The sequence below is a fragment of the Typopeltis vanoorti genome, chromosome 19, assembly GCF_054136105.1.
Source record: "Typopeltis vanoorti isolate ZY-2024b chromosome 19, IOZ_Tvanoo_1.0, whole genome shotgun sequence".
Classification (NCBI taxonomy): Eukaryota; Metazoa; Arthropoda; class Arachnida; order Uropygi; family Thelyphonidae; genus Typopeltis; species Typopeltis vanoorti.
Window position 1 is genome coordinate 78,615,530 of NC_143567.1, and position 15,459 is coordinate 78,630,988.

The 15,459-nt window shown below is 35.4% G+C and overlaps 1 protein-coding gene across 2 annotated transcripts in view; it reads right to left on the minus strand.

Moving 5' to 3' along the window:
* Positions 1-15,459, minus strand: part of LOC150096278 (uncharacterized) — a 269,156-nt gene that overhangs the window by 57,038 nt on the left and 196,659 nt on the right. For both annotated transcript variants that reach the window (XM_090409235.1, XM_090409234.1), the window contains exon 11: positions 4,003-4,119. In XM_090409235.1, coding sequence (XP_090265361.1) covers positions 4,003-4,119 — 117 coding nt within the window. The remainder of the gene's footprint in view (positions 1-4,002; positions 4,120-15,459) is intronic.

Here is a 15,459-nt window from a genome sequence, read left to right on the forward strand (position 1 = left end):
GTCAGTATCGCCTTTAATTTTAAAGTAATAAGCTTCAAATCAATAATACACAAATTAATTATTTTCCCCATATTCCAGTCTTCCATTTGCTGCATTCAGGGTCATTCTGTAACTAGAGTCAGCAATCATTTGTTTGAATAAATGATTCTTGTATAATTAATGCAGGATGCCTCTGGAATTTCTTTACAGTAAGAGTAAGCATAAATTGAGTGAGTGGCAATGGTCATTTATTTGTAAAAGGGAGAAATTAATAAAAAAAAATTGGAAATGTGATCAATTTAAAAAAATGCAGTGCCATACATATTAATATATAATCAGATGTATTAGTATTTCAAAAGAATTGTTACTAAAAGAAATCTCATAACACCAAAGTGCATTACTTCACACTTACTAACATTAAACTGATAGCCATTTTTGTTTGCTCAAATTTCCAGCCTATTCAAATAATTTTGTAAGTGCAGGCAGGGCAATCAGCATTCCTGATTGCCCTGCCTATCTTCGCATTATCAGCAAACCATTGCACATCTCCTGTAAGACCCTTCCTATTGTCATTAATGTATACATTGAACAACAATGGCCCAAGGACTGAACCCTGAGGTACACCACTCATCACCTTAAATCTGACAGATTCACACCCACTGAATACCACTTTTTGATATCTGTTTGTCAACCATCCCCTAATCCAAGTCAAGAGTTTATATTCCAATCCCATATTCTCCAGTTTATGAAACAGCCTTCTGTGTGGTGTCCTATCAAATGCCTCAGCAAAATCCAATACATTATCATAGCATATCCATTCCCTTTATCCAACTCGGCTGTAACATTGTTATAAAATATGAGCAAATTGCTAAAACACGACTTTCCTTTAGTAAACCCATGCTGCCCCTTGCAGAATCTTGCAGAGTATAGCTTGCTTGTCTATCCATTTCTGTATGCGAGTTCTTACCAACTTCTTTAAAATCTTCATTACCACACCAGAGATACTGATAGGACAGTAGACATCAGTTTTTGCACCACCCTTGTACAATGGAACTATCATACATTTCTTCCATTCTTGAGCTGAGACTCGAAGTTATACAAACATGTTAAAGACTTAGCCAATTCTGCTGAACATTATTTTAGCAAACATGTTGATATTCCATCTGTCCATCCCTTTTGACAAATTCTTATTGAGGTTATGCAACAACTCTTCAACCTAATTTTCATGCACCTAACTCTTCATCCAATGTAGTAGTAGCACTGTGCACCATGATACATACACCTGGTTGATATATCTTAGCAAAGTGAGCACTCATTAACTGAACAATCTCATCAACTTCGGACACTGAGTACCATCTGCATTCATTAAAGATATTATTAAACATTCATTCTTTCTTTTGCTTGCATCCTAACAATAAAATTCTTTTCGATTGCCTTTAACCTGCATAGCCAATTTCTTTTCATACTCCGATTTAGTTTTCCACATAATACTCATTACTTTTCTGGCCTGCACTTTATATATTTCATAACTCCTCTCACTCTTATTGTCATGATATATGTTTTCCACATCATCTTCTTCTTGTGGATCAATAAGGTTGCCTATCTATTTCACTCCCAACCTATTTATTCTTTGAACACTAGGGATACATTCAGAGACTGCCTCATTTAAGGACTTTTTCAAAGGTTCCCATGCATCGCTGACATTTTTCTCATTCAGTAACTGATAACATGGGAGACCAAAAATAGTATTCTCCTAAGTTAATCATAATTTTCAGTTTTGTAATTCAGCATGTAACCTGTTCTAATGGGAACATTAATATAATTAGATACTTCCCAAGAAAGCACAACATGATCACTGTTACCAACTGGTGGTAAAATAGTCATATTCTTAACATAGACCCCCCCCCTCCCTTCTAACACTACGAACAAATCCAATGCTCTTTGACCCCAAGTTCCTTCTTTCACATGCTGCTTAAGAAAGTTATCTTGTAACAATTTAATAAATTCCTGTTCATTCTTATATGATTTCTCTTCTACCCAATCAATGTTTGGATAATTAAAGTCACCCATAATGATCATTCGTTTAGTTCCCATAAGGCTAAATTGGCAATGCATTTCTTTGTCCCCCTGTAATGGAGCTGCTAGGTCTGTAGCAACACCCTACCATATATTTCATTTTGTTAGCCTCCACTTCACACCAGACAGCTTCAAACTCACTGCTATATGGGACATTGTTACTATCACTGTTTTCTTGTGTTTCTACCCTAACTGGACCTAAATCGTCTGATATCATTAGTAGTAGTTCCCCTCCTCTCCTGCCACTTCTGTCATTCCAAAACCCATTACACTCGATCCCAGTTACCATATCTGATTCTGATAGCCAGGTTTCACTAATGCTAACAATCTTATGCCACACAGTCATCAATAAAGCAGTGAACTTAATCCCTTTGTTTCTGATGCTACTGACATTTGCATAAACACATAACAAATTACCTTCCCATTCTTATAATTAGATATGCAATCCATTTGGTCTTGTTGTAGAACTTTCTCTTTTCCTTCCCCAGACATACTCAAAACATATGAACCCAAAGCACATTTTCCCACCCCATTTTTGCATACCATAGCTGGACTTTCACACATTTTTACCATTCCTCCCTTGATGATCTAGTTTCCCTGACTTTCTGCATTAGGTCTCATACCTATAATAAGTAATTTTTCCAGGCTTCTGATGCCAAATGAATTCAGGTGCAGGCCATCCCTCTTATACAAATATTTTCTGTCATCAAACATACCAAAGGAGTCCGTATGTCTGATGTGATCCTTAAGAAGACTAGACAGATGTTATGATAACAAATAAGCAGGTGAGTTAATACGACATCTACGACAGGCCAAAGAGGAATATTAATTTTGTGTACATTGGGTGTTCGATATAATTGTGGAGTTAAGGGATTCATAGATTTCAACGTTGCCTCTTTTTTAAGATCTGTAGGTCATGTGGTCATGTTGCATAAAAGGTTGTTGGAGTTTACAATCATGTTGCAGTGGCCTTGCTTATATAGTGCAAACATCTACACAGTCTTGCCAGAAATATTGTTACAACTTCTGCACCCCCCCCCCTGTGTTCCATCGAAATCGTTCCACCCAATTCTAAGTCGATTTCTCGACTTAGAATTGGGGTGCGTGTTATGGTCTGAAGATAGATGATACCAGGTGAGTCTTGGATTCCCACATTTTCCTTCACCCGAGACAAGCGAAGACAAACTGAATGCTGCTGGTAAAAGTTACGGTAATAATAAATGAAATTTAAGGTTTGTGAATATTTTTATAATAATAATATATTTTTTTCTAAAAATTGTCTCATAAATTTGGAGTGCATCTTATTGTCTGAAAAATATGGTAACCACTTTTAGTATTATTATTATTTGACACCTCCAGAGAGTCCTACTCATCGAGGGAGGGAACCTACTCTACAACTCTCCGTCTCCACCACTCAACCTCAACCACCTCATCAACTGTCCACCATCACCACTATTATTTTTCACAGACAATCACAAACATCCATGCCCATGGCAGGATTCGAACCTGTAGCCTTTTGGCTGGAGAGTGGATATGCTAACCACTCGACCAACCAGGCTGGTGAATTTTTATTATATAAATCAGATGTTTTTTAAATTTGTTTATTTATTTTAATTTACAATTCTGAAAAGTTTTAAAATACATCCAATCTTAACAGTTATAGCTCTATTTAAAAAAATTTGGAAACTTTTAATTGGTATGTTAACCTCCTGGGTAAGTTGCCTTAAGAAGCACTTTATAGGGTTTAGGTTTACTAAGATTAAAAAAATGTTGTCGTAGTAAACATCTACTTTCACAGTTATTTTCATTCCACATCATGTACCAGTTGCTTGCAGCATTAAAAGATATTCTGTTTGGTGGTGCTGTCATGATAACAACAGAATCCAAATGATAAGAACAAATCAAGTAAAACACATATTACAATAAACATTTAAAAACACTTCTTACCTCAAGTCTTGAAGGCATATGGCGAGGAAAGAGAGGAATGTAATGTGGAAATAAAGTTTGGGGATCTGTTGCAAGTGGCATTCCAAATACTTCTGATGGTGAGCGCATATTTACAGGCTATGAAAAATGAAAAAATAAATATGTTTATCTTGAAAGATATGTTTTACTACTAAGTTATTTTCTGCAATTTCTATAAGGTTAAATATTCAATGACCAAACCACTGCAGCATATCAATGACTCCAAGACATTATTTACCTACAATCATAAATACTTGGCATTTATTCCTGGTGTCAGCAGAATTTTGATTCAGATTCAAAGTCTATACCGTGAATCCTGTGTGATGTTGACTGATGATAAATCTGCAATACTGAGTCTTATCTCCATCTATATCATAATTGTTATAATGTTGAATGAAAATTGGCCAAATGTTAATTTAAAGTCAGCTCTTTATTTTTGTTACAATGTGCAGGTTTATGATTTAGCTTAAAGGCTTTAAAAATTGTTGTAGGATATGCAAGATATTTTAGTATCTTGTCAGTTGGCAACTGTGTACACACATGGAGGTCACCATTTACATAATACATCTCATTACTATCCACCACAAAAGAAAGGCATTATCTAAAGAACATAGCAGAGAGAGAGAGAGAACTCCAACATCTTATTGGTGCATTACTGCTTAAACAGGAACTAGACTGTGATTAAACAGGAATTATTACTATAATTAATGCAGCACAATGATAATGCCAACAGACATAACCACAATTCCCATTCTTACCAAAATGCAATGTCATCAACAGGTTCACTTTAACTGTGAAAAACATCAATATCAAAGGGGTTTTTGCAAGGATCAAAAATTATATCTGTGTCCCCTCAGACCTCCACTCTCTTCTTATGAAAAAGCCAGGCATATATAGTATATATACTGCACACATGTGGAATGAGTTACACTGGATAGACAGGAAGACTAGAAAAAATTGGACAGGATGAACATGAAAGAGCTATACAGTATATAAAAAAAAGGCAGCCAAATAAGATATTACATGGTGCAAAATTCAAGCATAGCATCAATTGTTAAGATAAAATAATAATAGCTAAGATAATAATTTTGAAAAATGTTGCTAGCCTAATAAGCTATACTGCATATTTTGTGAGTGAATAGATCACACCAAAAGAAAAAGATTAAAATCATCCTATTGTAATGCTTATGAGTTCTGTTTCCATTACCATGGTTGGCTGGTTGATGGGAAGAATAAGAAGTATTCAAACATGTTAGCATAGTATCAAAAGAGACTTCAGACCTTCTCCATCACTTTCGATGGAGAAGGTCTGAAGGTCTGATAGTTTCATTGACTTATCTCCCTTTTTAGGGAAAAAGGCTGGATAAAGGTTTGATTTCATTTTGTTGAGTAGATGCCAGATGAATATGACAGCTTTTATAAGCAGTATAAATTTGAAAGCATTGAATTTAAGAACATCTTAATTCGTTCTTTTAAGGTTACACAGTGGTCAGCATTCATTTCATAGAATTTATGGTAACAAAAAAAAAAAAAAAACACATTAGAGCAATTACTTTACTTACAATTAAGAAAATAATACTCAATGTTTTGACCTCTATATTAAGGTCATCATCATCAGGAAAACGTACATATTGAACAAGACAAGCTACATGACACAACACAAAAGTATGATAAATCTGCTTTGTTAATTGTTTACATTAGCCTGATATCTGGTGAGAAAAAAATATATGAATAAAATAAAATAAAAATTTTTATACATAAGTATAATAATATATAGAGGATAAAAAAAATAAATAAATTACAGTGGAAATACATCAAATGCATCTCTACAGTCCTGTTGTTATAAGGTTTTCTTTGTGTTGGGGTTCTGTCATCATGTTCTGGATGCTATATAGGTTGTAGATAGGTCTTCCAGATTCTTCAAATTACTAATTCATCATTCTTTTGAGATTAGGATGATGAATCGGCATCTCGCAAGCTTTCTTGAATTTTCTTTCAAACTAGGTTTTGGTGTGGCATAGAAACTTGGTACCTTTCCAGTTAATTCTATGACAAGTTTGGAGTGTACAGTCTGACAGGCCTATTTTGCCATAGTGAAGGAATTTATAACGTGGCATTTGTGTCTATCTTTTCTTATTGGAATTGTGTGTCCTGTTTCCTCTATGTACGGTAAGTTGCAGGTGCATTAGATTTTGTAAATCCCTGCATAGGCAAGGTAAGGAAGGGAATCTGTGAATACACTGAGTCTAGTTTTTAATTTTGCAAAAGGTTTGAAAGTTGCCTTAATATTGGATTTATATAGTGTTCTATGTTTTTCAGATTTAGTGGAACCTCGGTTGTCGAACTTAATTTGTTTTGTTCGACAACCGAGTTGTTGAATTGTTCGAAAACTGGAACCATTTTCCCATAAGAATTAATGTAAAATAGATTAATCCATTCCCGAACCCAAGATGATTGTTTATTTAAACCTTTACAACAGTACTTCATGCATAAGATCGTATACAAACATAATAAAAATGCATAAAATCTTACATAAAAAGAATAAACACAATAAATAGTCTCTTGGGACTCTGCTTGAGACACACTGGCTGGGCCTCTGTCTCACTAAAAACTTGTCCAATGACATCTGTTTTTGCCTGCGTTTTAAAATGTTTCTGAAGTGAGATATGGCACTGTCATTGAAATGGTTTATGATGCGGTTTGCTACAGCTTTGTGAGGGTGATATCTTGCCACAAAACTTTGCACCTCACCCCATTTCACACACATTTCTTTGATCAAAGAACTAGGAACATCCTCAATCTCTTCCTCTGTGTCTGAAGACATTTCCTCCACCTGTCTTTTGATGCTCCTTCTGAAGGTGTTCCAATTCTTCCGTGGTGAGCTCATTCCTGTGATCCTCCACATCGACATCGTCAACTTCCAAGCCCATGCTTCTGCCCAGAGACACAATATCATCGACAAGAGAAACATGCTCAGCCTCAATGTCTCTGTCTGCTACACAGTCTGGCCACAACTTCCTCCAGGCTGAGTTCATCGTCCTGTAAGCAATGGAGGATATTGAAGTGATTTTACCAGAATTCTCTGAGTGTTAATTCTGTGTCAGAGTTCACTTCAAAACACCTTTGAAAGAGTGCTTTGGTGTAGAGTTTCTTAAAGTTCAAAATGACCTGCTGGTCCATGGGCTGAATTAGAGAAGTTGTGTTAGGTGGCAGGAACTTCACTGTGATAAAATCAGACTCCTCCACTAACTCGTCCTCCAAGCCTGGAGGGTGAGCAGGAGCACTGTCCATCACAAATTTTTTTCTTGAAGGTATTTTCTCACACTTGGGGCAAAGACTTCATGGATCCACTCAATAAACAAATGCCTGGTTACCCAAGCCCTACTATTAGCCTTCCACATAACAAGCAATTTACTTTTCATCACGTTATTTTTCTTAAACACCTTCGGATTCTCAGAGTGGTGTACATAAGCAATGGCTTGACCTTAAAGTCCCCACTTGCATTTCCACATAGCAAAAGAGTCAGCCTGTCCTTCATTGGCTTGTGTCCTGGCAATGCTTTTTCCTCCTGAGTGATGTAGGTCCTCTTTGGCAATTTTTTCCAAAATAGGCCGGTTTCATCACAGTTGAATGCCTGTTGGGCAAGAAAACCCTCAACCTTTACACAGTCACTAAATTCTTGCACATATTTCTCAGCGGCTTCTCCGTTCGAGCTCGCAGCCTCCCCATGCCTAACCACACTATATATGCTGCTTCTCCTCTTACATTTCTCGAACCACCCACCCTCTACTAGCTTTGAACACATCAGTATCAGCACTCGTACCAGGGTTTTTCTTTAACAGGTCATCATGTAATCGCCTCGCTTTTTCACAAATTATAGCCTCAGAAACACTATCACCAGCTAACTGTTTCTCGTTTATCCAAATCAGCAACAATTTTTCCACTTCTTCAATTGTCTAAGATCTTTGTTTAGTAAGAACTTTCACTCCTCTTGCAATATCAGCTTTCTTGATCGTCTCTTTATTTTTGAGTGTTGTACATATTGTTAATTTGTTAATTTCCATACCGAAATGCCATAGCAAGATTCGAGACACGAACGCCATTTTCATGTTTGGATATGATTTCTTTTTTCATCTCTATCGTGGTTCTAACAACTTTTCTTTTCGCTTTGCTGCTATCGCTATTCTTCTGCGGCCCCATGGTGGCTTCATTAATAATAATTTATGAAAAAAAGAACAAAACACAAAGAAAATCAAGAAAACTCACTACAAATTCGAGCAATTGAATGAAGGCTGCAGCATAACTAATGCTTTCCTGCCTTACAGCTCAGCACGCAGAGCATGTGGTTGCCATTTGCCTGTTCGGGAACCAAAATTCTGTTAGGAAACTGGGGCATTTTTTTGTTCGGAAAAAATGTTCAGGAACCAAATTGTTCGAGAACAGAGGCATTCGACAACCGAGGTTCCACTGTATTTCCCTAATGTATGGTATTGCTATGGCATTTTTGTAATCTTTACCTTTCATGGCATTATTGTGGAGAATCTTGTCAACTATTGTTATTGTAGCCATTAAAAAATGGCCAAACCTTTATAAAAATAAAGGTTTGGTTAGTGACCAAATGACCCCTAGTTTTTGTGTTGGATGGTGGTATGAATCTTTGTGAGTGTATTGGCCTGTGCGTGTGTGTGTGGGTGGGGGGGTTACAGTACACCGTGAAGGAAAGACAGCCTGAAGGAAGACGTGTGACAAGCGTGTCTAGAAAAGAAAGTTCCTTCATCATAGCTGATGTTTTCCTGATGATGACCTTGATGAAGAGGTCAAAATGTTGAGCTTTATTTTCTTAATTGTAAGTAATTGCTTTAACATTGTGTTTTTGTCTCCATAAATTCTACCTAATGTAAAGACATCTTAAATTTTGCTTGTATTTTCAGGTCTCGAAATCAACAATCATACCTATTAACAATATCATTTATATGAAAAGTAGCTTTTTCTATTAACATTTTTTTCAAGTAATCTTGGGGTTTAATTCAGCTGATCATGACAAAAGAGGCAAACTCAAAATATTTCTTTAATGTTTCTTTTATGAACTGGATAAATATTTTTGAGATGTCCTTGTAGATATGAAAGTAGAAATATTTCTGTAAAACAATGAGCACAATTTTTTCTCCTCTCAGTTTTACCCATGAAAAGTAATAAACCCAAAATACATTTGTAGTATGGGTGGGATAAGGATTAGATAATCTGGAAATCTTGATTTAGAGAATAAACATGGAACTTTTACAACATGATTCATGCACCCAATAAAAAAGTGTGATGGCCTCTCACCTTGGATGATGAAATGCATCTACCACCAAAACACATTTAAAAACATCTCTGCTATAGTGGGATTCAAACCTCAGCCGCATGCTAAAAAACAGAGATAATAGCCACTGCACAAACCATTTGTCTGGTATTTATAATTCCTGCAACACATTCTAACAGTTTTCTTGGAGCTCTGAAGAAACACTGGTTTGATTCAGTCAACATTTTCTTCTCATGTTTTTGGGTATCCTATTTATTTTGTGAGTAAAACACCTCCCTGAATCTGCAAGCACCTTTTGCTTTCTGACTGCTTCTCACCACGAGGACTGTATGTTTATCCCAAATTTAAGCCAAATCTTAATTCCTAGAAATTACAGATTTGAACCTGGCTAGTCATAGGAAATTATGGGTTTTCTCTTGTACTGGTGCCATCACAATGGAGTTGCAAATTACACACAAAATATGGATCCCAAAGTAAACTCTGAGGGGGCACTGTTCTTTGAATTTTAATAGATTTTGAAGAAAATGCAATCTACTGAAATCCAGAATGAATTTTGTGGAACACTACTTTTATTAAATGTTTATGCATTTTTTTGCTGCTGATAATACAGAAGCCAGCTGATCTCTTTCTCTGCTGATTTATTTTTTTATAATTTAAAAAAAATATCATGTAAAACATCAGAATTTTTTTTTCAAGTTTAAAAAAATCTTGTGACATAAATTATGTTTTATTGAAAATTTTGTTCAATATTTTGAAACTATAGTGAATATTTAAACATGAGAAAATATGTGATCCACATCAATCTCTAAGTATACTAATTTTACCCCCCCCCCCTTCTTTTACTAGCTTACTCACTCTAACAATAGTTAGCTACCCTGAGGGAATACGATTTTTTTTTCCCATTCTAAACTAGTAAATAGCACATTATGGGATTTTTGTTGCACTGATTTTAAAAATGATTTGTGCATATGCTACATACAGAAAGCTACTGTACATCTATAAAAGGATATAAAATAACTAACGAAAAGTAAAGGTTATGACTATATTAAGTTAGTGTTGAGCATTTGAAGATCATTCCCACTCAGTGATAATGATGGCAAAGTTTGGTATTATTTACTAGTGAAGAGGAAAAATTCAGATCTAAAGTGTTATTTTAATTAACTGCAACTATGAATGAATAATTTTGATATAGTATTTCAAAACAGCAGTGGTATGTCATATTGCTATGTCAAGTTAACAGTCACAAAAACTCAAAGTGGAAGATAATAATCTGCCTGTATTTTGCATTTTTTATTATTATTATTAAGTAATGCCTCCAGGGAGTCCAAAGACTCATTGAGGAAGGACACCTACTCTACAACTCTGTCTCCACCACTCAAATCCACCAACTACAATGAACCACAACTACACCAATGCCATCTACTGCCCACCACCACTAGTATTTTCACAGACGATCACCAACTCATGCCAGGATTCGAACCCGCAGCCTTTTTGGCTGGAGAGTGGATACGCTAACCAGGCCATCATTTATGGGATTATATTAAGAGAATCAATTATTGTGGCAATGTTATTGATTTATCTTTTATTTTTATTACTTATTTGCTATTTTTAGTTGAAAAAGGAAAGACGAAAAAAATTATAACTCACTCAAACCTTATGTTATTAGTGAAATCTTACAGTAAAAAAAAAAAAACATTTTTTTCAAAAAATTTAAAAATTTTCCATTTACACTCAAAAATAAAACAGAGTGCTCTTAAATCTTTATTTAATTAAGTCTCCTAGTGTAGATGATATCAGGTCATCTCAAAAGTAACGTCATTTTTAGCATTAAGTTTTGAAAGGATATAAAAGATAAATCAATTTAATCAAGTACATATTCTCCATTTGAATCAATAATGCTCCTCCAATGTTGTGAAAGTAATAATAAAATAAAATAATAATAAAGTAAAAAGTGAAATAATGCCATTTCTATAGAATTCAGGAGGTTTGGAGGCAAAGAAGTCATGCTGGCTCAATTTCAGTGCCTCTAATGTATCATATTGCTTTTCATTAATGAAATTTTACAAACTTTGAAATATGTGGTAATCTGAAGGTGGAAGATCAGGAGAATACGAGGATGTGAAAGCTTTTCCCAGCCAAGTTCCTCAATCTTGGTACAGGTGATTCTTGCACTATGAGGGTGTGCATTATCGTGGTGAAAAATAATACCCTTTCGAATGACCAGAGGACACCTCTTTACTTTCAGTTTTTCTTTCAATCAATCGAGTTGTTCACAATATACTTCAGCTATGATTATGAAAATTCCCCTTCTTGGGTCGACTTTCACATCCACCTTATCCTGGCATAAACATATTACATCCATGGCCTTCTAAACCTCTAAAAAAAAAAAAAACTTTGTATTATTTTTCTTTCCAAACACTACTACTTTGCTGTTCAACAGTGAATGGAAAGAGGCTAAAGAAAAAGAAGAGTTGAGCCTCTTTCCATTCACTGTTGGATCTAGGCTTCCCTCTTAACTTTCCAGTTCTGTCTGTCTTTAGCTAATATCCACCAACTTGTTCTTTGGCAACCTTTTTTTCTCTTCGTATCCACCTAGTGCTTAATTTTGTCCACTTTTCATCTGGCAGTCTACTAATATGGCAGCCATTATCCATGTGCTTTATAACACTTCATAATATCTTCTACTCCAGTCATCTATCTAATTCTAGTATTTCTAATTTTATACCTTTTTGTTACATGGAACAGTCTTCTCTCCAAGGCTCTTTGTGAAACACATAACCTGTCTTCCTGTTTTTTAATTGTTGCATGTCTCACTTCAATAGGTAAACACTGGAATAATGCACATACTAAAGAGTTTTCTTTTTAGGCATATAAGTAAATCATCTAAGATCAACTTTATACACCAAAAATGCTTTGTTTCCTTGCGTGATTCTGATTCTTCTATTTATTTCTTTATCTTATTTTTTCCTTAAAACTAACTGAGTGACCTAAGTAAATATAGTCCTCCACAATTTCAATACAATTATGTGTTAATTTTAGTACAGTTTGATCTGAATTTGTCATCAGTTTGGTTTTAGTTAGATTCTTTAAATCTTTTTTTCCCCACGCTTTCTCTACTAAAGTCATTTAGCATTTCCTGAGCAGCTTCTTTATTTTTTGCTAAAACAACAATGACATCTGTGAAACATGTGACATGTTTTTCACTGATGCTAATCCCATAGTTTTTCCCATGAAATGTTCTAAAAAACTTCTAATCTAGCAGAGAACAATTTGGGTGATATAGGATCTCCTTGGCTTACTCCTCTCCCAATACCAAATTCCTTTCTCTGATGTTCTAGCTTTATACTGGCTATTGAGTTTTGATATACAATTTTTAATAATTGGATATACTTTGTTGGAATGGCTTGTTGTCTTAAGTTGTTTATTAATTTCTGCTTGATATAGAGAATCAAAGGCTTTTCAAAATCTAAGAACACTAAACATGCAAGAAAATTATATTCATTTGCTTCTTCTGTTAATAGTGTTTGGTTAATTTGGCTAATTGGTTAATAGTGTGGATATGATCTATTGTAGAGAATTGCTTAACATTTCATAAATCCCATATGTAACAATTTTAGAATCTTGTTCTCACTTTTTGGTTGATGCATCAAAGGAAAATTATTTGGTGATTTCATTTGACAAGAGCTAATTAACAAATAATTAATTAATAAAATTTGATTAACCAAAATATTTAATTAAGAGATGGATGGACAGTGCTTATTTACAACATCCCCTAAAAGTTTAATTTGGATAAAAGTCTGTTAGTTATAAATATTTATCTTTTTAAGTTTTATTTTTTATTCTTGCCTTGGCTCATAACATTTATATATTGTAGGGGTGGCCCAGTTTCCTAGGCCCAAGAATTTTTAATAATTCAATTTTCTAAAAAAATTTAATTATTAAAAACACAGACAGAATACATGTAATTATACTCTCATTATTAGACTTTAATTATTTCAAAAAATTTTTGGTGTTGTACCATCTTAACCCAGTCCTGAAGATACTTTCAGGCGCAAACTTTGTTTGCTCACACTTGGATAAAGGATTAAACTAAATTTATTATACTCTAACCAAGTGGAAAATAAACTTTTAACATCTTTCTCTAAATCCAGAGTAAATTATTAAAAAAGGGTGGCACACCAATTGGCAATTCCTATAGGTAGAGATGACATACTAATGCTTCTGCCTGATATCTCCACTTGGGCCTGGCTCCCACTGAAGAGACCTCAATAAAGGTCAAAACTAGTCTGGGTAGTGGCCCTTCCCTTAATGCATAACATTAGACATATCCGCAAGGAGATGTGTTTTGCATTATAGGAGATACTGAGATAGGAGTGTTGGTAGCTTGCTCCACCTTTGCAACGAGTTGCCCTGGTGTTGTACCATCTTAACCCAGTCCTGAAGATACTTTCAGGCGCAAACTTTGTTTGCTCACACTTGGATAAAGGATTAAACTAAATTTATTATATTTTAATTATTTCACTTGAGAAACCAATTTTAAAACAACCCCTACAAGCATTGTGTTGTGACAAGTGAGTTAGTTGACAGGTAATGCTAGATACGGGTGAGAGGTGCTAATTGCATCATCCTGTTGGTGCCTGTCACACAGAACAAAATGTCATATATGATGTATTTTATTGACAATTCGAATTTTCTTCATTTTTTATACTTGTCAGTATTATCTGAAAATTGTATATTCATATTTATTGTATTTCCCGTATTTATTATACGTATTTGCATGTCCAGTATATGTCTTTTATGATAAACACTCTTCATTGTTAGCCAAGTGGCTATGTGCTTCGCAACCATATGCCTGGGTTCGATTCCCATCGCCGATGTAAGGAGCTTAAGGATCTTTTTCAGACATAGCCAAGTTAGCCGGTCTTGGGCGTGGACTGCAGGGTTTTTCTCCCCAGTTTATCTGGGGTTTTTCCTCCTGCAAGCGGGCAAACTGGTCCCGTGAACACAAGCATCAACAGACATAAGGACACACCAGAGAGGCATAGGGCTAGCCACACAGAAGAGTCACTCCTGCTGAAATGCCAATACTTTTTTGTGGGTATTTATTCCTGAGGATCGGCATGGGGAAAGATAATACTTTCCCTTAAACTCACCAGAGAACATTATCATATTAACAGTGGGACGTAAGAAAATATTCAGTTGATAAACTCATTATTTATTTTTCAAATAAATAAATAAATCTACCCTATATATATAAAATGATAAGCCTTTTTATGTCACGTTTTGAAACTCAGGGGCTACCCTGAGTGTCGAGTCTTCAAAATTGAAGGAGAATCAGCTTACCAGTCCGGAACTTGGGGGAGGGGGACCCCCCTTTCGAGTCATCAGAATTCAAGGAGAACCGGCCCGGAACATGGGGGGTTCGGCGCCATAAGCGCCAGGGGGCGTAGCCCTCCTAGTGAATATATAAATACAGTGATCCCATATAAGAGGTGAAAGGAGCTTATAAGCACATTAGTGCCATGTGTGTGTGTGGGGGGGGGGGAGACAGATAAAGATTAAGAAAAAAGAAGTCTATTATAAAAATTAAGTGGATATTAAATCCAGCATTATTTCAAAGCTGAATATAGAAACTATAAAAGTTTCATATGAAATTTGAGTTACTGTTACAGGACTACACTTGCCGATATTTACGAGGTTGCCCTAGTCGGACCTTATGGGAGATTGACATTTTTCTTGAAGAGTGACAGGTTTGGGAATACTTCGTGAGGAAAGATGTTGAACTGGTGGAAGAGAAGAAGCAGTTTTGGTATGTTTACAGTTGTACTGAAAAAGGGTTGCTAGGCAGCTGCTATTGTTTCAACAGGCCCAACAGAAAGTAAAGGAATGATGATGACCGGTTCCATGGATCAGTGATCACAGAAGTACCTGTAGAACAGACACAGATCTAAAACATTGCATCAGTAAGATAGAGCTTGAAGTGAGTGCAAGGGAGGCATCGATGAGCTGAATTACTCTCCTTGACAGCACTGAATTTTTAGGTACACTATCCCACCACATGAGTGGTATTCGATTTAAGGATGAGATTTATACATACTTAGTATTTGGACAAGTGAAAACAGCATCATAAGCAGAAG